The sequence below is a fragment of the Culex pipiens genome, chromosome 1, assembly GCF_016801865.2.
Source record: "Culex pipiens pallens isolate TS chromosome 1, TS_CPP_V2, whole genome shotgun sequence".
NCBI classification, from domain to species: Eukaryota; Metazoa; Arthropoda; class Insecta; order Diptera; family Culicidae; genus Culex; species Culex pipiens.
The window spans coordinates 28,543,367-28,564,194 of NC_068937.1; the positions used below are offsets into that span (position 1 = coordinate 28,543,367).

The window sequence follows — 20,828 nt, forward strand, 5'->3', positions numbered from 1 at the left end:
GCCCATGGGGTAAAACGGGCTATTATGAATGATCCAGAATAAGCATTATTTGATTCTTCTGCCAATTTTGCACGCATAGTAGAAATAATTTTACGGAATTCCTACGCTAAATGCTATAAAAAGGAGTAAAACTACCTAAATTCGCCAAAAAGGGACCATAGGGCAAAATGGGTTACTCCAAATGGTTCGACATTGTCACCATTCGATTCTCCTGCTAATTTTACATCAAAATATGTATATAGATATCCTATAAATGTTAATATGGTTAACTTGTAGAGTGAAAATAAAAAAAAATCCAATTTTTAGGACAAATGGGGCAAAATGGACCCTTTTCCGTCATTTCCGGTGGGTTTTCTGTGCGGTAATCGATTCCTGAGATTTTTTTACATAAGAAAAACTATTTTTCAGAAGAAAAAAACAGCGGCTTCAATTTAATGGGATTAGAGGTGGGTTTCCGCCCACTGTGCGATGGGTATAAACCGATTTGCCTTGTTGCCAACAAGAGTTCTAAGATTTGTCAAAAATAAGCGAAATTGAAAAAAATGTATATTCTCCTTAAAAAAAATACCAATGTTGATAAATTCCAAGCAAAATAAAAAAGACGTGTTGACACCAGTGCTGCAAATTAAGAAAGTTAAAGACATCATGCATGTAGAAACTTGTAAAAAAAATGCATTGTTAGATATCCACGAGCAAGTCAAGAAAAATTTGAAGAATTTGAAATTTTAAATAAAAATAATTGAAAGTTGCTTCAATTTGTGTCTTTCTTTAATTGTTACTTGAATTTTCAGAAATACTGAAAAATTTTTTTTTATTATTTCTCTTGCATCCATGGACCCCTCGGTCATTTAGGTTTGTTTATGTTTTTGACGTTTGTCTGCTTTTAAAGTGGGCTGCAGCCCAGTTATCGAGCGCCCAGTTAAAAAGCAGCCCAGTTAAACAACGCCCAGTTACCGAACAAGTACTGTACTAATTACTTTTCAGGGAAAAAAGCTACACGACAATTTTCACCTTTCAGTTAAAACATATATTTTAAATTTAGACATTTTTTATTGTGACAAGGCATTTTTTGCGCCACAGTTTAGGATGGTGCAAAATCTTAAAAAATGATGATTTTCTTAAAATAAACATTCAAAATTTAATTTTAGATGCAAAATCAAATTTGCAGTTGAAAATGACTTCACAATTTTCATTGGCATTTTTAGGTAAACTTTTTCGAAGGAAAAGTAAAAGCTGAGAAAATTTTCTACAGTTTTCCTCTTTAAACTTAGTTCATTGAACTGCTGGTTGCTGAAAATAGCCTCTTGGATTTTGAAATTTGTGAAAAAATAGTTTTTCTCAGTGTCATCCAATTAGTCATCTAAAAACGTTACTTAATCCACTATTAGGGGGTTGGTGCCTTCCTCTTATTTAGAGTGTAATGTATCTGAGATCCAGCCTCCACAAAGTTCATAAATAACACTTAAGTGCTTATAACTTTTGATAGGGTTGTCAGATCTTCAATCTACTGAACTCGTTGGAAAGTTCTTTCGAATACCTTTCTAAAATAGTATAACATGACTAGGTTCCTTACAAAAACCAGCCTTTTTGCAATCTTCCGAACTTTTGTTAAGATCGTTTTTTAGCATAACTTTTCAAGTACTTAACAAAACTTTATCATTTTCAATAGCGACTTATGCGATCCCAAGACGGATCAAATGAGACCAAAACGGTCCAAATCGGGTCAGCCAGTGCCGAGATAACTCAGTGCAAATTTTTTGATCAACATCCCACTTGCTCGAAATTTGATTCTGAGTCGATATATATACATGAAGGTGGGGCTAGGAGGTCAAATAAAGAATTTCGTTTTTCGAGTGGTTTTATAGCCTTTCCTCAGTAAAGTGAGGAAGGCAAAAAGTCGTCTAAAGAAGCAAGATTTTGCATGGATCTTTACACTTACAATATTACTGTGTTAATGTTCAAACTGTACTGTCTCTTTTGATAAAACCTTCCTTAGCATAGGTGCTCGGAAGGCACGTCGTCGGACGAACTCATAGCAATTTGAACCATTTCTAGCACCGGACTCATAACCAACAGATGAACTGCCCGATACTGCTTACTTTGACAACAAAATCTTTCGTTTTTTTGCACGTTCCATTAACATTCCTTGGCGCAAGCGAAACTTAGAAGGTTGTGTTTTGATATGTTTGCACCGAAACTGCTACTGCTACTGCTTTGTATACAAAATGTAATACACTTTTCTGCTTAGCCCGCTGCTGGTGTATACAAAAATAATGGTAATACTATGTTTTGATTCTAGCTCGATTCCTACTGACTGTGTACTAATAAGAAAAGATGGCGCACGATCTATAATTTTGGATGCTCATTTTTATTTTTGGGACGGTCCGATTTTGTTTTCTTTGTGTGTTTTGTATCTCTACTTTTCCGGATTCAGCAAAACCTATCTACATGTACATATATATAAACTATATATCAAAAAAGCATCATTCTGTTCGGTTTCAACCTTGTAACGGCGTAAAGTTATTCTTTCTTTGTTTAATACTACTCGCTAATCAACACGCTCTGTCCAGCTATTGATTTTTTTTACTTTTTGTAATTTCTGAAGAAGGAGGGAACGGTACAAATCGCTTAGAAAAATATAATAGAAACTCTGTCTACTATGGAGGAACGAGGAGGAGGGAAACTTGAGGTGTTTTAAGCTAGAACGACGGAATCTGTTTGCTAAGAGTGTCGAGGGGGGAGGAGGTTTCTATTGAGTAACGATGACTTGCAAGCTCTCTCGGCGCGGTGATACGTATGATGCGTTAGCTTCTAGATAAATACAGATGATTTTACATGATTTCTTTTTTTTTACTTCTTCTTTTAACCAGATGTGCATTTGATTGAAGAACTTCAAACTGTTGCCATTTTTTTGAAGGTGTTTATGCTATCTTCTTTTTACAATTCGCCAAATGCATACACGTTGTTTTCTTGCTAAGGTAAGCTTACCAGTTAAACAATTTCAAAAAATATATTTCATATTTTCCATTTCCATTTGTTCAGTATGTGTTTCAAGTGTTGCGGTTCAGGATCGCTCATTTTCTCACGTTGCTTCTTTGGTTAGTGTCACAATTTGTCCTCTGCTCTAAATCGTTCTGCCTGTCTGTCTGTCTGTGATAATAGTTCTCATTTCCGTCCACCAACAATAACTGCAAGGCCAAGGCGTGATTTAATTCCGTTTTCAATTATTTCGCGCGTACATTCACTTCTAAGGAAATATCGCGCACGCTCCTCAAAACGTTCATTTGCTTACGATAAATAGTATAGTATAGATTCTCACAGTTTAGTGTATGTATAAGAGAGAGAGAGATAGTAGTAGGATGAGTCGCGTTGTCTCTTCTTCTTCTTCTGGTGTATAATAGCTAAATAGTGTCAGTTTTGTTTGGTTTTACTTGTTTTTGTTATAAAGAACTACAGCGAAGATGTGTTATGCCGAAAACGAAAAACAGAAAAACAATAGCACTGTTCGATATCATCCTTTTCTTAGATATAAACCGGATTCTCCTGGCCGGTTAGCAGACGGAACATGGACGTAGGCATGGTTTTCATCAAAATCTGAAACAAACATTAATTAATACCTAAAACTTTAGAACTCACACATCGATCATACCTCCCCGACGGACGTTGCCAGTAGGTTCACGATCTTCTCGTGGGGCACGGCCACCACGCTCTGGTTGTTGATCTCGATGATCCGGTGGCCCACCCGGACGCCACCTCGCTCGGCGATGCCACCGCGCAGCAGGCTGCAGATCTGGAAGTGAGGTTATTTTTTTTTATTTGGTGTATATTTTTAATGCGTATTCTTGAATTTTAAAAATATTTTTTTTTATTTTAGACTGTTCTAAAGGTATCTTGCAAGTTCTGAAAATCGAATCAAATCCGCAATCAAACATCGACTCGATTTTTTGCAAGATAACCTTAGGTCAGTTTTTAACAGATAACTTTCTGCAAGGAGAATTTCTGACAGATATCTTCTGTTCAAGTTTTCAGTTAAAGAATAAACTTTTTGCATGACGACTATAGCTTTGAATAAAATAATTCAAAAGATTTCATACCGAAAATCATATTTTGCATCATAACTTCAGATGGTTTCAGAGAACTAGACTGCAAGATAACCTCAGTTTTAGGCAAAATAGTTGATCGAATATTTTCAATAATAAAAAAAACAAAACAAGTTGCCTTACATATCTATCTCTATCTTGCAAGATATCTTCTGCTGATTTCATAAAACTAGATTTCAAGATAACTTCAGTTTTTGTCTTAGGGTCAACTGAAGTTTTATTGCAAGATATTTTTTGTAATGCAATTAATTTTGCATAATTTTTCAACAACTATTCAATCAATTATTTTGCTCTAAGCTGATTTAATCTTGCGGCCTGATTCTATAAAATCAGCAGAAGTTATCTTGCAGAAAATTACTATACAAAAACTGACCTGAAGTTATCTTGCAAGAATTTATCTTGCAGAAATCGAGCTGAAGTTCTGTAAAACAAGTTATGTTGCAGTAATTGAGCTGAAGATATCTTGCTCAAGATAGCTTCTGTTGTCTTGCAGTGTTTTTTAAATTTATTTTTAGTACTAGCAAGAAAACTTTTTACAACTTTGCTTTGTATTTTCATTCAAATTTCGAAACCATATCAAAATTTAAAGTAAAAACACAATGTAAAAATTTAAGTATTTAAAATTTGAGATCCAAAAAGTTTACAAATGAAAAAAAAATATTTCAAAAAACCCGATTTAATCCCACCAGGGGTGAGATAGAGCCTTTCTTACTTAAGAATATAACTTCTTTCAATTCACAACATCGACTTGATACAAAAAATCTTATGATGAAAGCAAGGTATTATTAACACTAAAACTACCATCCTCAATATTATCCCGCGAACTACCAAGCTAGCGAAAAAAGGCGAATTCCAACTTCAAACAGATACAGCTGTGAACGTATATTACCACTCTAATAAATTTCTTGAAAATACTCCGTAGTTGGGGATATTCCGGGTTCCACCGGAGAACCTGGAACCGGTCCCAAAATGGCCAGGCCAGGTGGGCTTTTACCTTTTTTTAGGGATTTTTTTCTTATGGTAGGTTAATCAAACGGCTCTAACTCCAGAACCATATTATGAATCTGGATGAAAATTTGGGAGGTTGTAGAGCTCGAAAAATGCAATTTTTGAGATAAATAAAAGATATGAAAATGAAAAATTTTGACCATATTTTCATTTGAAAACTGTGTATTTTGTTGAAAAGTCTGTCCACATCCGAAAACAGATGGATATTTCGAAATTTGAGCGGCAACTCGCCCAGGTTCAGCACACTAGCTTTCATCTGCATTCAGAAGAATCAAAATCGGATTCAGGGGAGCTGAGAACGGCGCGACACAAAATTTGGCAAAATTTTACCACATACGAACATCACTCGATCTCCACAGAATTTATTTTCTCAAAATTCAAAAATAAAATAAAATTTTGAAGCATTAAATTCTGAAATTCATAAAATAAAATTTAATTCTGGCATTAAATTATTAAATTTGGAAATTTCTTAAAATTATTTTATTCCTAAATTAATATATTTTTTAAATTCAATGATTCTTTAATTCCTAATTTCTTAAATCTATAAATTTTTAAATTTTTGAATGTCCCAGTTAATGCCGCCATCCTGAATTACAATAATTAGAAATTTAGAAATCCAAATTTTGAGAAAGATACAAACATTCTTGTTGGATTGAAAATTTTGACGAGGATTTCGGACAGTTGTGTACGAACCGTTTTCCAATTTTTCCATTTTTCAGAATTCAAAACTTTGATTTTTTTATATTTTGGTTTAAGTTTTTAAATTTTAATGTTTTTTTTTAAATTATAATTTCTATGTTTTTTTTGTTGAATTTATTTAATATTTGAATTTTAGATGCTCTGATGCTTAAATTTTTTTGTAAGGAGTTTTATTATTATTATTATTATAATTATTATATATAAGATTTTACACTGATCCTCGGTCCTAACCTGGTCGTAGCACCTAAAAGGACATCATAAAAATAAGTTATGAATAAAAAAAAAAAATTGAAACGTTGAACTTTTGTATTTTTTTATATTTAATTTAAGAATGTAAAAACCTTAAAATTTTTGTGACTTTTTAGTTTTATGAAGTTGTTTTTTGTTTATTAGTGTTCTTAAATTTAAAATTTCTTTACTTACTTTACAAAAGGACAAAGGTCGAAAGAGCACAAACATTCGTAATGTGAAATTGTCTGGCATCAATAAACATGTTTGTTGGAAAAAAAAATCTTTAAAACATTAACAGTGTTTTCACATTTTTGTCAGTTTTTTTTATTTTTTTCAAACATAAGCAATAATTTTTGTAGTATTAAATGTGAAATCTTCAAACCACAATAGTTTTTAGGAAAATTACCTGTTCTTTAAAAATCAATAATGTTGTACCATTTTGTGCGTTATTCCATTCTTTAAACATGACCTGGGCTTTTATTTTTTTAAATCAAATTTTTTGACCTCAATAATTTCCTGAAATTTGACATATTTTTGATACAGTCTAGACTCGATTATCCGAAGGCCTCGGAAAATTTACCTGCAGATAATCGAACCACGAAAAAAAAATTTTGTTCGCTGTCTGATTATTGACTGTTGAGCTTATGTATGGCCCCTAAACTACTACACTCAACCCCCGGTGGTTGGTCACTTTTTCGTTTGACACTTTTTTTGTTTGTACCCCGTTGGTTGGTCAAAGTCAAACTAAAAGGTGACGAACTGTCACTTTTTACACGGCGCTCGCGCATCTTGATTGCTTTATAGTTTTATTTGGGCATTCACCGCAACCAATAAGCAAGAGCTAATTAGTAGGTTCTAACAAGGTTTTATGCCTCGGACATAAAATCTTGAGACAATAAAAGCTAAATGGCTTTAAATAAGGTTTTACGAAAGTTTTAACATAGTCTTTAAAACCCAATGACAATGTCATGCCAAACGGTTTTATTGCATGCTTCTTCAACCAAGGGTGTTTTGGATGTCAAGTGCCATAAGGCATGCAGAAACCTACTTAAAACCATAAGCTCCTGAAAGAGCATTTAACGCGGCCAATTAGCAGTGCATAAATATGACGCTAAACGCGTGTTCTGATTGAATGTGATTGAAAGTCATATTTTTTAACATCAAAAACTATGATTACAAAATACAGTCGACTTTCTGGTTGTCAATATCCAAGGGACCGTCGAGGAAGAGAAGCATCAGTTTACAGAACGATGCGAAATGAAGACTCGATTGAAATTTGTTTTTCTTGCTGACCAGCTATAGGAGAGAATCATGGCAACGTCCTGCAAACAAAAACAAATAAATGTCAAACACCCTTCAAAGCTTTGTTTCTCAAAGAAAAATGTCTATGCAAGCCATGAGAAAGTAAAAGTATTGACAACCGGAATAGATATTTAAAGCAAATAGAATCCAAGGGACCGTCGAGGAAGAGATCCTTCAAGCAAGAGAAAATATCGAGGAATAAATCGAAGGTTGTCTGAATCAACATGACTCGTCGCGTCCCGGCGCAAAACGCCGGCAATATTGCCCTACCTGCGGCTCAAGCAAGCAAAAAAGTGGGAATTTCCAAAAGGAAGGTTGAGGCCTCAACTGATGGCCAAAAACCGGGAATTTCCAAAAGGAAGGTGCTTTTGGAAGTGACATCGAACAGCAAAAAGACGAAAAAAAGCGACGGTACTGTACCGATGGATGAGGAGGAGGAGAACTCTTCGTCGCACGAGGAGCAGCTATTGAAGAACAACAAGTTTGCTGGACTGCCTGACGAGGACCAGGTAGCGGAAGCAAAGGAGAATGAAGTGAAACAGCGAAAGGAGAAACTGCCTCCTTTTTATGTGAGGCAATCAGCAGCAACGATCGACTTTCGTGCGGGGCTTGTTGAACTCATCAAGTCTGGGAAAGTCCAAGGCAACATTCGTCTGTGTCAGGACGGATTTAAGGTACTGGTGCAATCCAGGCAGCACTATCAACTGGTCAAGGATTACTTGACCGAAAACGAGGCGGAGTACTTTACCCATGATGTCGTCATGGATAAGCCGTACAAAATCGTCGTCAGAGGTCTGTACGACATGCCAGTGGAGGAATTAGCTGCCGAGCTAAAAGTTTTGAAACTGGATGTGTTGGCCGTGCACAAAATGAGCCGACGCAACAAAGACATCAAGTACCGTGACCAGCTCTACCTGCTGCATTTGGCTAAGGGATCGACGACGCTTCCTGAGCTGAAGGCAATCCGAGCGGTTTTCAACATTATCGTGTCGTGGGAGCGATACCGACCAGTGCATCGTGACGTCACACAATGCTTCAACTGCCTGGGCTTCGGGCACGGAGGTAAGAACTGCCACCTGAAGCGTCGTTGCGCCAAATGTGGTACCGATGCGCACATCACATCCCAGTGCATCCAAGATTCGCTGGTGAAGTGCCTCAACTGCAACGGTGAGCACTCGTCAACCGACCGAAAGTGCCCCAAGAGAGCTGAGTTCGTGAAAATTCGGCAGCAAGCATCGACGAAGAATCAGCCTCAGCGTCGTAGAACTCCTCCAGCCCTGGTGGAGCAAAATTTCCCACCTCTTCAACCGCGACGCCAGGTCCCGAACTTGGCACCGTTGCCGTTGGATCCCAGGAAGAGAGCTGAGATGAATCATCCACGGCCGGGTTCTAGCCAGGAGCCGAGACCGCCACCACCGGGCTTCAGCCAGGAGCCAAGACCAACCCAAGAACCAGCAGTTGAGGAAAATGGTAATGATCTTTACACCTCAACCGAACTCCTCAATATTTTCAAACAGATGTCCGCTGCACTGCGTGGATGCAAAACCAAGACCCAGCAGATTGAAGTGCTGACCTCGTTCGTCATCCAGTATGGATCGTAGGTCCCTCAAGCTGCTGAATTGGAACGCTTGCTCCATTAGGAGAAAGAATTTAGAGCTGGTGGATTTTCTTCGCGAGAAGGAGATCGACGTAGCTGCCATCACGGAAACTCATCTGAAGCCCGGTGAAAAAGTTTATCTGCAAAACTACAAGATCGCGACGCAGCTCGATAGGACCACCTCTGGAGGAGGAGGTGTGCTTGTCGCTGTTCATCGTGATCTCAAGCCACGCCGGCTGCCACACTTCAAGCTGGACATCATCGAGGCCGTTGGGGTGGAAATTCCCACTTCGGTTGGCCCAGTACTCTTCATTGCTGCATACTGCCCACGTCAGGTGAATTCCAGAGATGGTTCAGCAGCAAAACTGAAGAGCGATATCCAGAAGCTGACACGGCGGAGCGCAAAGTACATCATCGCTGGTGACCTCAACGCGAAGCATGAAGTTTGGGGCAACAGCAGGAGGAATCGGAACGGAGTGATTCTGCACAACGATCTGCAAAACGGATACTACAACGTTGTGAGTCCGGATCGTCCAACGAGGGTGGCTCGGTCTGGGAATCACTCAATCATCGACTTCTTCATTACCAATATGGCTGAGAACGTGGCTCATCCTGAGGTGTTTGAAGAGTTGAGTTCTGATCACTATCCGGTGGTTGTGGAGGTTGGAGCTTCCGTTACTCCGCAGCGGCAACCAACCCGGAAAGATTACCACAACGTTGACTGGCAGCAGTTTCAGCAAGTGGTAGACAGCAACATCGACTATGATCAACACCCGGAAACTTCTGCTGATATTGATCGTTCGCTGGAGGTGATCCAGCAGGCTATCAACCAAGCAGAGGCTGCCAACGTTCGGGAGGTTCCTGTTAATTTTAAGGTAACTGATATTGACGTAGATACTAAACACTTGATTAGACTTAGGAATGTTTATAGGAGACAATATCAACGGACTGGGGACTATGACAAAAAGATTTCAGTTAACAATTTGAACAAAATCATACAAGACCGACTTGACAATATCAGAAATCAAGAATTTTCAAAACATGTAAGCCAGCTGGGGAATTATTCAAAACCATTTTGGAAACTTTCAAAAGTTCTTAAAAACAAACCAAAGCCTATTCCTCCTCTTATTGTTGAGGATTCTCGTTTGATTACATCCGAGGAAAAGGCAAATGCACTTGGGCTTCATTTTGTTAGTTCTCATAATCTTGGCGCTTCCATGACCAGCCGCAAAGAAACATCAGTTGCCAATAGTATTTCAACAATTAATAACTCTACCTTTGAATTTCCTGCAGATTCCCATGTTTCTGGTGAGGAAGTCAAAGTTGCAGTTAAACAAATGAAAAATATGAAAGCTCCTGGCTTTGATAACATTTTTAATCTGGTGTTGAAAAAACAGAGTGACCAGTTCTTTCAACATCTAGCCAATATTTTCAATAAATGTTTGCAACTTGGTTACTTCCCCATCAATTGGAAACTGGGCAAAGTCATACCAATTTTGAAGCCTCAAAAAGATCCAACATCGCCAACAAGTTATCGTCCTATTAGTCTTTTGAGTAGTCTGTCCAAACTCTTTGAGAAGGTCATCTATTCAAGGCTTTTGGATTTTACCAACGATAATAATATAATTTTGAACGAGCAGTTTGGCTTCCGAAAGGGACATAATACTGCTCATCAGCTTACGAGAGTAACTAAAATCATCAAGCAGAACAAGCTTGAGTCTAAATCAACTGCTATGGCTTTGTTGGATGTTGAGAAGGCTTTTGACAATGTTTGGCATGATGGTTTGATACATAAACTGTATTTATGCGGTTTTCCAATGTATCTTATCAAAATTATCCAGCACTATCTTTCGGAGAGATCGTTCAAGGTTTTTCTGAATGGGATTGCTTCTGGATTATTCAACATTGATGCTGGGGTTCCCCAAGGAAGTATTCTTGGCCCACTTCTGTACAATATTTTTACATCTGATTTGCCTACTCTTCCTGGTAATGGTGTGTTGTCACTTTTTGCTGATGACACTGCCGTTATTTATAAGGGTAAAATAACCAGATATTTAGTTGGCCGTCTTCAGAAGGGTCTTGACGTTCTTTCCGAATATTTGGTGACTGGAAAATTCGCATAAATGCAGCCAAAACTCAAACCATCATTTTTCCACTTTCCAAATCGGCCCGATTTGTCCCAAAGGATGATGTTTTGATTAAAATGAATGATGTTTCAATACCCTGGTCAAAGGAAGTTGTATATTTAGGTCTCATACTTGACTCGAAACTATTGTTTCGGCAGCATGTAGATAAAATATTGAACAAGTGCAGCATTCTCATCAGGTGTTTGTATCCTTTAATTAACAGAAAATCAAAGCTATCTTTGAAAAATAAGCTAGCAGTTTACAAACAAATAATTTACCCCGTTATTGAGTATGCAGTACCTGTTTGGGAGTGTTGCGCTAGAACTCATAAATTGAAGCTCCAGCGTGTCCAAAACAAGGTACTCAAAATGGTTTTGAATGTTCCTGGCTGGACAAGATCAAGTGAGGTTCATGAATTAGCAGAAGTAAAAATGTTGGATCAGAAGATTCAAGAAAAATGTTTGAAATTCAGGGAAAAATGTGCTATATCTGAATACCCCTTGATTCAAGGATTGGTTTAGTTTATGGTAAGATAAAGTTAGTTTTAGGTTAGGTTATGTTTTCTTAATTTTTTTTTTCCTCATTGTACCTAGTGTTACAAAAATGATAAATCATATACTTTTAAAGTTAAGAAAATGAACAGTGTTTAAATCACGAAAAGCAAACTAAAGCTGAAGAGCCACAGCTGACCACTTATTATGTAAACCAAATGTAATTATTATAAGAAAGATTCAATAAAGTATATTTAATTCAAAAAAAAAAAAAAAATATCGAGGAATAAAGACAATCGAAGTATGCAGATTGAAGGGACTGAAGAATTCGTCGGTACATGGAGCATTATTGATATCGAGAAGATCGACAGCCAGAGAGTCGACTGTATTGCGAGTTGATTTTTTTGGCTCTATCTCCCCTACATTTATCAATGAACTTTAACCGTAGCTGAATTTGAGCTACCAATTGCGAGAAATAAGTTTTCAAATTATTTTGTTTACCTCCAATATCTGTTATTTATCATCGCTATTTTCACAAACCATATCCATTTTATCATTTGGCAAGACAAAGGCTTATTTTTGCTAAAATAAATCCTATTTGCCATAAGACGTTTGAAGATTTATGAAATGTCATTTTTCTATAACTCCTGACTAGGTTTAAACAAAGGTTTTATTAAGGCTTTGAGGATGTTGTTAGGATTCAGTTGTAAAGCCTATGAACTCCTATGAAGGTTGTTATAAATAGGCCGTGGCAACCTTCAGCGGAGGTCCTTTTGGGTTTTAAGAGAGGTTTATCGGGGTTCTGGGGAGGCTGTTACGACTAAGTGGTTTTAATGTTGGTTTTTGCTGCTAGGTTTTAATGATCACCGCCATTTTGGTATTGAAAAATGCCCCAAATTTGACTATAATGGGGTCACAGAACTCCAATTTGATGTTAAAGTAAGAAGAATAAATAAAAAAACATTTTTAATGTAAAGTAACACCGACTTACCACCCCATTCTGCACGCTGAAGCCTAGCTGGTACTTTGTATTGGGTCGCTTTATTTTCACCTCCACCACCGGCGCGCACGGAACCACCGTAAACTTGACCACCGTCTGGTTCTTGGTGTTCTTGATGTAGCTCTGGCAGGTCGACAGCGGCAGCCCCACCAAACTCAGCCCGTTGATGGCGATGATCTGATCGCCAATGTTCAGCTGACCACAGCGAGCGGCCGCTCCCGCCGAGGCCAGATTCGCTATCACCACCGTCGGCAGCATCGAACCCCACCCGGACTCCACGATGACCACGCCGAGTATTTCGCCCTTGGCCTTCGGCACGACCACCTCCTTCTGCAGCTCCTTCTTGGCGAATATCTCCAGCTCGTCGCCGAAAATCTCCTGACTGTTGAGCACCTCCTGGTAGTCCATCTCCTTCATGAAGCTGTGATCCTCGATGCCGTTCGCCTTCAGGAACTCCATGTAGGCCACCTGGAAGGCCTGTCCGATCGATTGAGCAATAAACTGCGCCTCCTCGCTCTCAAACACGTGGCAGATCATCTTGGGCGTGCGGTTCCCCTTCGGTCCCGCGCCGGTCTTCTGCGGCGGTGTCGTTCCCGTCTGGCTCGCGCCCGACTGGTTGCCGTTGGTTGCGTTGGTGGCGGTACCCCCGCCCGAATCCCCGGAGTCGACCTCCTGCGGGACGAACCGCCGGCGCGCCATCAGCACCACCAGATCGCCAATGTCCGCGATGTAGGAGATGGTACGGAGCGCGTGGTCCATCATGATCTCCTTGAGGTCGGTGTTGAGCACCATGATCTTCTCGGTCGAGATGAACAGGTCGACCTCGGTGCTCGGCTGGGGTTCACCGTCGGGGGACTGCAAGAGGGAGGGGGGATGTGGGGTTAGATAGGGGTAGAGAGCGAATCCTCTGACAGTGAGTGACTGAAAACGACTTGAGAGCATTTTGCTCTCAAGTTGAGAGGCAAAACAACTGTCAGAGGACTTTTGTTTTGGGTGTCGGGTGACGCACGGAACACACACTTACCAAGGCCTAGCGTTCAATAGCGATACATGTCGGAGAGAGCGTGTGTTTGTGTGAGTGCAATCGGAAACGAGAGAGAGAGAAAAAAGAAGGGGAAAGAGATGTGGAGATACATTTTTTTTTTTGCGTGATGAGGTTATGTTATGTAGGGCTTCTGGTTACGACGGAATGTCAGAATTACGCACCTTGATTCGGGACACGGCTTCCTCGGCCTGCATCATGCGTGTCGATTTGGTCGGTTGACCTTCGCACACGAGCTGCGTCGAACCGAGGTATCGTGCTCGGAACAAAACTCCCTCGATTAGGACTGTTGATCTGTGGATAGATGATGGGCGTTTCAAGGAGACTGCCGTCTTTTTCGATTTGTTTGTTTTACTCACGTGAGTGCAATACGATTTGTATTGGTTGAATTCCAAGGAAAGCATTTAACAAGAGATTCAAATTTTAATTTAGAAGTTAGCTTATTTTGAACAATTTCGGAAGCTTACAATAACTATAACGATAGTTTTATCGCTATCATTGGGATGGTAACGATAATCGGACGATAAATCAGTTTGAATTTATTTCTTAAATTGACTTAATCTAACAAAATCATGCATATTTTCTAAGCATTTACCAATAATATGTTTTTTGATAATATAGTAAAGTTTCAAAGTATTCACTTATAAAATTGAAAATGTATACAAAATTTAACTTCGTTTGATATACCCATATTTCAAATTGTAAAAACTCGTATTTTCTTTTTTCAAAAAATACGGTATTTTTTAACATTTTGCAAAAAAAACTAATAAAAAAATGTATGTAAAATTTCGCATCGTTTTGCAAATTATGAAAATCGGAGTATTTTTGAAAAATAAGATATTTAGTAAAAATTTGAGTATTTTCGAACAAAAAAAAAATTCTAAAAATAAAACATATGAGCAATTCTCTACCAAAACCGGAAATGGATTTTATTTGTATTTTTTGATTTGGCTCAAACTTTGTGGGGGCCTTCCCTATGACCAAAGAAGCCATTTTGCATCATTAGTTTGTCCATATAAATTTCCATACAAATTTGGCAGCTGTTCATACAAAAATGGTACGTATATATTCGAAAATCTGTAACTTTTGAAGGAATTTTTTGATCAATTTGGTGTCTTCGGCAGAGTTGTAGGTATTGATAAGGACTATTTAGAAAAAAAATAGGTACACGGAAAAAAAATTTCCAGATTTTTTTATTAACTTTTTTTTTTCACAAAAACTCAAATTCCCAAAATACGTATTTTTTGATTTTCGAGATTTTTTGATATCTTTTAGGGGACAAAAATCCGCAACTTTTGAGCTATAGAGAAACATGGTCAAAAAATCTGCCGCCGAGTTATGATTTTTTGAAAAACTGGTGATTATTGGAAAAAATCGAAATTTCATACATAAAATTTTTTTGACCTCATTTTTTTATGCAAAATTGAATTTGCAATCGAAAATTACTTTACAGATTTTTCGATTAAGGGCCCCGTTTTCAAGATATAGCCACCAAAAGTTTGATTTCAGCGAAATATTTGCAGTTTTTCAATTTTTAAAAATAGTGACCATGAGTGACCATTTCTAAAAATATTTTTTTTGAAAAGTTCAGAAAATTTGTTATAAAATTGTCTAAGAGACATTGAAGATTGGACCTCTGGTTGCTGAGATACAGCGGCTTAAAGAAAAAGAAACACGAAAATTGAAGTTTTCTAAGTCTCACCCAAACAGCCCACCATTTTCTAATGACGATATCTCAGCAATTAATGGTCCGATTTTCAATGTTAATACATGAAACATTCGTGAAATTTTCCGATCTTTTCGAAAAAAATATTTTGAAAAAAAAATAAATCAAGAGTAACATTTTAAAAGGGCATAATATTCAATGTTTGGCCCTTTTAAAATGTTAGTCTTGATTTAATTTTTTTCAAAATATTTTTTTCGAAAAGATCGGAAAATTTTACGAATTTTTCATGTATTAACATTGAAAATCGGACCATTAATTGCTGAGATATCGTCATTAGAAAATGGTGGGCTGTTTGGGTGAGACTTAGAAAACTTCAATTTTCGTGTTTCTTTTTCTTTAAGCCGCTGTATCTCAGCAACCAGAGGTCCAATCTTCAATGTCTCTTAGACAATTTTATAGCAAATTTTCTGAACTTTTCAAAAAAAAAAATTTTTAGAAATGGTCACTCATGGTCACTATTTTTAAAAATCGAAAAACTGCAAATATTTCGCTGAAATCAAACTTTTGGTGGCTATATCTTGAAAACGGGGCTCTTTATCGAAAAATCTGTAAAGTAATTTTCGATTGCAAATTCAATTTTGCATAAAAAAATGAGGTCAAAAAAATTTTATGTATGAAATTTCGATTTTTTCCAAAAATCACCAGTTTTTCAAAAAATCATAACTCGGCGGCAAATTTTTTGACCATGTTTCTCTATAGCTCAAAAGTTGCGGGTTTTTGTCCCCTAAAAGATATCAAAAAATCTCGAAAATCAAAAAATACGTATTTTGGGAATTTGAGTTTTTGTGAAAAAAAAGTTAATAAAAAAATCGGGAAATTTTTTTTTCCGTGTACCTATTTTTTTCTAAATAGTCCTTATCAATACCTACAACTTTGCCGAAGACACCAAATTGATCAAAAAATTCCTTCAAAAGTTACAGATTTTCGAATATTTACGTACCATTTTTGTATGAACAGCTGCCAAATTTGTATGGAAATTTATATGGACAAACTAATGATGCAAAATGGCTTCTTTGGTCATAGGGAAGGCCCCCACAAAGTTTGAGCCAAATCAAAAAATACAAAAAATAAAAATGGTCGAAATCGGCCGGTTTTGTAGAGAATTGCTCATATACAAAATTTCACTTCACTTGCGATTTATGAAAACTGGAGTATTTTTGAAAAATAAGGTATTTTGGGAAAATTTGAGTATTATACAACTTTGTGTGATAAAGTAAAAATCCATACAGAATCTAGCTTTCTTGGAAACCTATATTGCAAATCATGAAACTTTGTTTTTTTTTTTTAAATACGTTTTTTTTATTTGGACATTCAAACTCTGATAAAGTTTAAATGCTTACAAAATTTCTTTTTGTTCGATATCCATATTGCGATTTATGAAAATTTTAGTATTTTAGACAAAAATACAGTATTTTATGAAAATGTTAGAACAATTTTTAACATAAAATTCTCTGATACCAAATTTTAGTCAAATTAAAGATTTTGATTGCCTTTTAGCATACCAAATACAGTTTTCCAATATTTTAACACCGCCGTTTTGAATTTAAAAATTCTAAATTACTATAGAGCATGATGTTTGGGAAATTGTTTTTATAAAATATGAAAACTTGTGTATTTTTGCCAAAAAAAAACAGTATTTTATGAAAATTTAATATCAAAACAAATAAAGCGCAAATACATTCACAATTTTGCTTCGTATCAAACGAAGCGAAATATTCTTTCCTTTTTCGATATATTTATATTAATATTTTTGGAGGGTACTAAATCCCGTAGTTTTTTTTTCAAAAATACTCAACTTTTCATAATTCGCAATATGTGGGTCACATATTACGAATTATGAAAAGTTGAGTATTTTTGAAAAAAAAACTACGGGATTGAGTATCCTCCAAAAAAAATATAATAATATATCGAAAATGCAAAGAATATTCCGTTTCATGTGGTACCCATTTTGTATTTTGTAAAAAATTTAGTATTTTACAAAAAAAAAACTTAAAAAAGCATGAAAATTTTCGCTTACAAATTTGATTATTAACAAAATATACTGAATTGGTATAATTTTTTGAGTAGTTATACTTTGCAACTTACTACACTACATTACTACTTACTACATTATTAAAAATATTTTTAAGTGAAAGCATTGAAATTTCAAGACGATATGGTTGGATTTGGTCAATTTTAGAAAGATTTAAAGAATGAGTTTTCGTCCGTTATCGTCGATAAGATTATTGCCGGTAGAATTTTCGAAATAACGATAACAACAACCGTTATCGTTATCGTTAGACGCTTATATTTTCGACGACCTTGCTCCCGATCTTACCTTCCTTATTTTTGCTCTTCTTCTTCTTATCGGTGTCGGACTTGGAGTTGTTCGACCCGTTCGGGCTCGCACTCTCGATGGTCGTCTTGTTGTTCTCCAGCTTGATCGGGGACGGCTGGTGGCTGTGCTCGGGCGATCCACTTCCGGCATCGTTCGGCCCGTTCAGGTTGATCAGGTTTCCGCTGGAGTTCGTCGTGATCAGGTTGTTGTTGTTGTTGGTTTGCTGGCTCTGACCAAGCAGGGCCGCCGCCGGCGAAGCCTGCTTGGTTGAGGTGACCAGTTCCGGCAGCTGACTAGCTACCGGCTGCTGCGCACTCGTCACGGCACTTGTAGGTGAAAGCAGCGTCGACAAACTCTGCCGCAGTAGCGAACCGCCCTGGTTGTTGTTGGGCTTGCCGCCGCCGTACAGCTGCGAGCTGTTGGTGACTCCAGATCCAGCACCGACCGTCGTCTGCTGCTTCGGTGACAGCTTGTGCAGTATCGAGCGAGTCTTCCGGTCGGTCCAACTCTTGCTATTGTCGTCGTAGAAGCCCTGGTCGTCCAGCCGTTGATGGCCCAGCAGTCGGTCCGTCTCCAGGTCCGTGTCCGGGTCTTCGTCGTCGTCAAGAGCACTTAGATTCTTCGCGCTGGTTCCGCCGTGCAGCAGCGAGTCCTTCTCGCTGGCCATGTTCGTGGACCGCTCGGTTGGTCCGGTCGGGGTCGTCGGAAGCAACAGCCCGGGTGATGGGTTCTTCGTGGTCGGAGTCGGTGACAGCGCCACCAGCTTGCCGTCCCGCGTCGAACGGGGAATCCACACCGGAGAGATGGAAGGAACGGGAGATTCCAGCGATTTGTCCACCGGCATCGTGATCGTGTGCTTGTCGTAGCCTTTGACGGTGGGTTGCTGCTGCTGCTGCTGTTGGAGTGATTGACCTATGCCGAGTTGGGGTTGTTGCGTGGGCGATGGAAGCGTTTTGTTCCGCTGCAAGCAGGTGCGTATATCTTTCAAGGCCGCCTGGACATCTGACTGCTGGCTGTGCAGCTGCTGCAGCGTGATTGCGGGATCGACGATGTCGATGGACGATTTTCGGTGCGGGGCAGGTGCGGGCGGGGGAGGCGTCGATTGGATGGTGTCTGTGGGAAAATTATATTATTAGGGGTTTATGTACATTTTTAATTTTTTTGCGATACAAGGGGATAATTTTTCCGTTTTCCCGAGCAGGGGTAAATAACAAAAAGAGAAATGCGTAATACTGCCTTTACATTTTATCGGTACAATAGTTTGGTATTTGCGAACTCTTGAAAAACAATCTCAAGCAGGGTAGCCGGTAAAAAAGAAACCGGAAAATAGTCGGGAATTTGATTGAACTGAAAACCCGGGAAAATGTCATAAGATAGTCAAAATTCGACCAACTTCGACAAATTTCTACAAATAAAAAAATAAAATAACTATTTTAACCATTGAATAGCAAAAGTATTTAAAAATCCATTTTACTCTAGTTCGGTTGTTTTGCAACCGTTAGTTTTCGAAATTTCTTCTATATTCTTAGACTGTACCTTTTTTCTAGAATTCTTCACATCGGCAGAAGATATTCATAAAATCCATTAGAAATATATTTTTTTAACATCGATTTTTAAAATTTTTTTATTCATCAATTCCATTTTGAAAAAGCATAAACCGAAAAAAAGTTCTCCTATCGGGCTCAAAACAAACAACTTTGTCGAAGAGGCCAAATTGATAGGAGCTATATGTGATGAGTTATAGCAACTTTGCCGAAGACACTAACCAAAGCTCTATCTCTTAACTGTCAAAAGTTAGAAATTGCATAGCCTGCTGTGATGAGTATTTTGAAAAACAAATTTCACCAAAAGTAGGCCATGACAACGCTGAACAAAGTTGTGGAACATGTCAAAGCACGAAAATGCTTACTTTTTGCTCTAATCAATTAAGTTCGTCAAAACAGCCTTTTGAAACACTGTGGGAAGGCTTGCGGTTGTTCAAGGTCCACAAACAAAAAAAAAATGTATGGAAATTGACCATGACGGGAGGGGACGGGGGTTGAATGTTTTGAATGCGTGTTTTGGAGATTTTTGCGTGCCTGCTCTGGTTGGTGAGAGCAAACAACAAAAATTCAAAAATTCAGAAATTTTAAGGTTTAAAATTTCTAAATCCAGAAAAAATTAAAAAAATGCAAAATTTAAAGTTATGTTTTTGAAATTGATACATTTTTTACACGTTTTAAATTGTTTTAGTTTTCTTTATTAATCTCGTATAAGTTTTCAAAAGGACGCAAGAGCCAAAACAAAGCACTTTTTGCCAATATATGAGATGAGGTTGTTCATCCACACGTCTTTCAAGTGCCCTAAACTGAAAACTAATGAAATATTGTTTCAATTTGGAGAAAAACGAAAATTAGTACCGGAGGTCACGGCTTTTTAGAAACTCATTGTTCATTTATTTTTAAATTTATATTTGCTAAAGTTTTTTAATTATTTCAAACTCTAATTTTCAACGATGTTTTCAAGTTTTTTTTTATCTTTTACTTTTTATGTTTTTTTTATTTAGGCCGTTGCAAATATTTTTTGAAGTTTATGTCCCTCGGCTCTGACCAAAGTCGGAGGGGGGGGGGGGGGGGGTGTTGTGCTCAAAAAAAAAATATAAAAAATATAAAAATTGAAATTACAAGCCTAGGTTTCAACATGAGGATGAAAAAAGTTTTTTTTTAAATGCATTTAAAGGCGTACAGTTGCTTTCCAATCATTAATTTTGAAAATATCGAGGCAATGACGGATGTTTTTTTTCCAAAAAAAAAAAAACTTTTCGTAGGACTGTCCATTGGTATTTCATTAAAAGGAGTTCAAACATGCTAAATATGATTATAAACGCGGGAAAATGCATTTTAACTGGTTTTCAGTTTATTGAACTTTAAATTTCATTAAAATTTTGAAGTTTTTCGAAAAAATATTGTTTTTGCCCCCTGATTATTCAGGCCAATTTCGACGGGGGGGGGGGGGGGGGCGACGTTAACTTTGAAAAATATTTGCAACGGCCTTATAAGGTACTGCAAATATTTTTTGAAGTTTAGGCTGGTACAAATTTATTTTTTTAGGTTTTGTCCCCCCTTTCAAAATTAGTCAGAAAACTCAGGGGGCAAAAACATATTTTTTTCAAAAAACAATGGAAATTTAAGTGCAGTTAGCTGAAATCAA

General features: G+C 37.5%; 1 protein-coding gene across 1 annotated transcript in view; it reads right to left on the reverse strand.

Moving 5' to 3' along the window:
- Positions 1-3,168: 3,168 nt before the first annotated feature.
- LOC120413717 (serine-rich adhesin for platelets) overlaps positions 3,169-20,828 on the reverse strand; it is a 90,642-nt gene continuing 72,982 nt past the window's right edge. The window contains exons 6-10 of the mRNA XM_039574640.2: positions 17,640-18,752; positions 13,761-13,882; positions 12,546-13,409; positions 3,650-3,790; positions 3,169-3,594 (exon numbers count right to left, since the gene is read on the reverse strand). Coding sequence (XP_039430574.1) covers positions 3,523-3,594; positions 3,650-3,790; positions 12,546-13,409; positions 13,761-13,882; positions 17,640-18,752 — 2,312 coding nt within the window. The 3' untranslated portion in view covers positions 3,169-3,522. The remainder of the gene's footprint in view (positions 3,595-3,649; positions 3,791-12,545; positions 13,410-13,760; positions 13,883-17,639; positions 18,753-20,828) is intronic.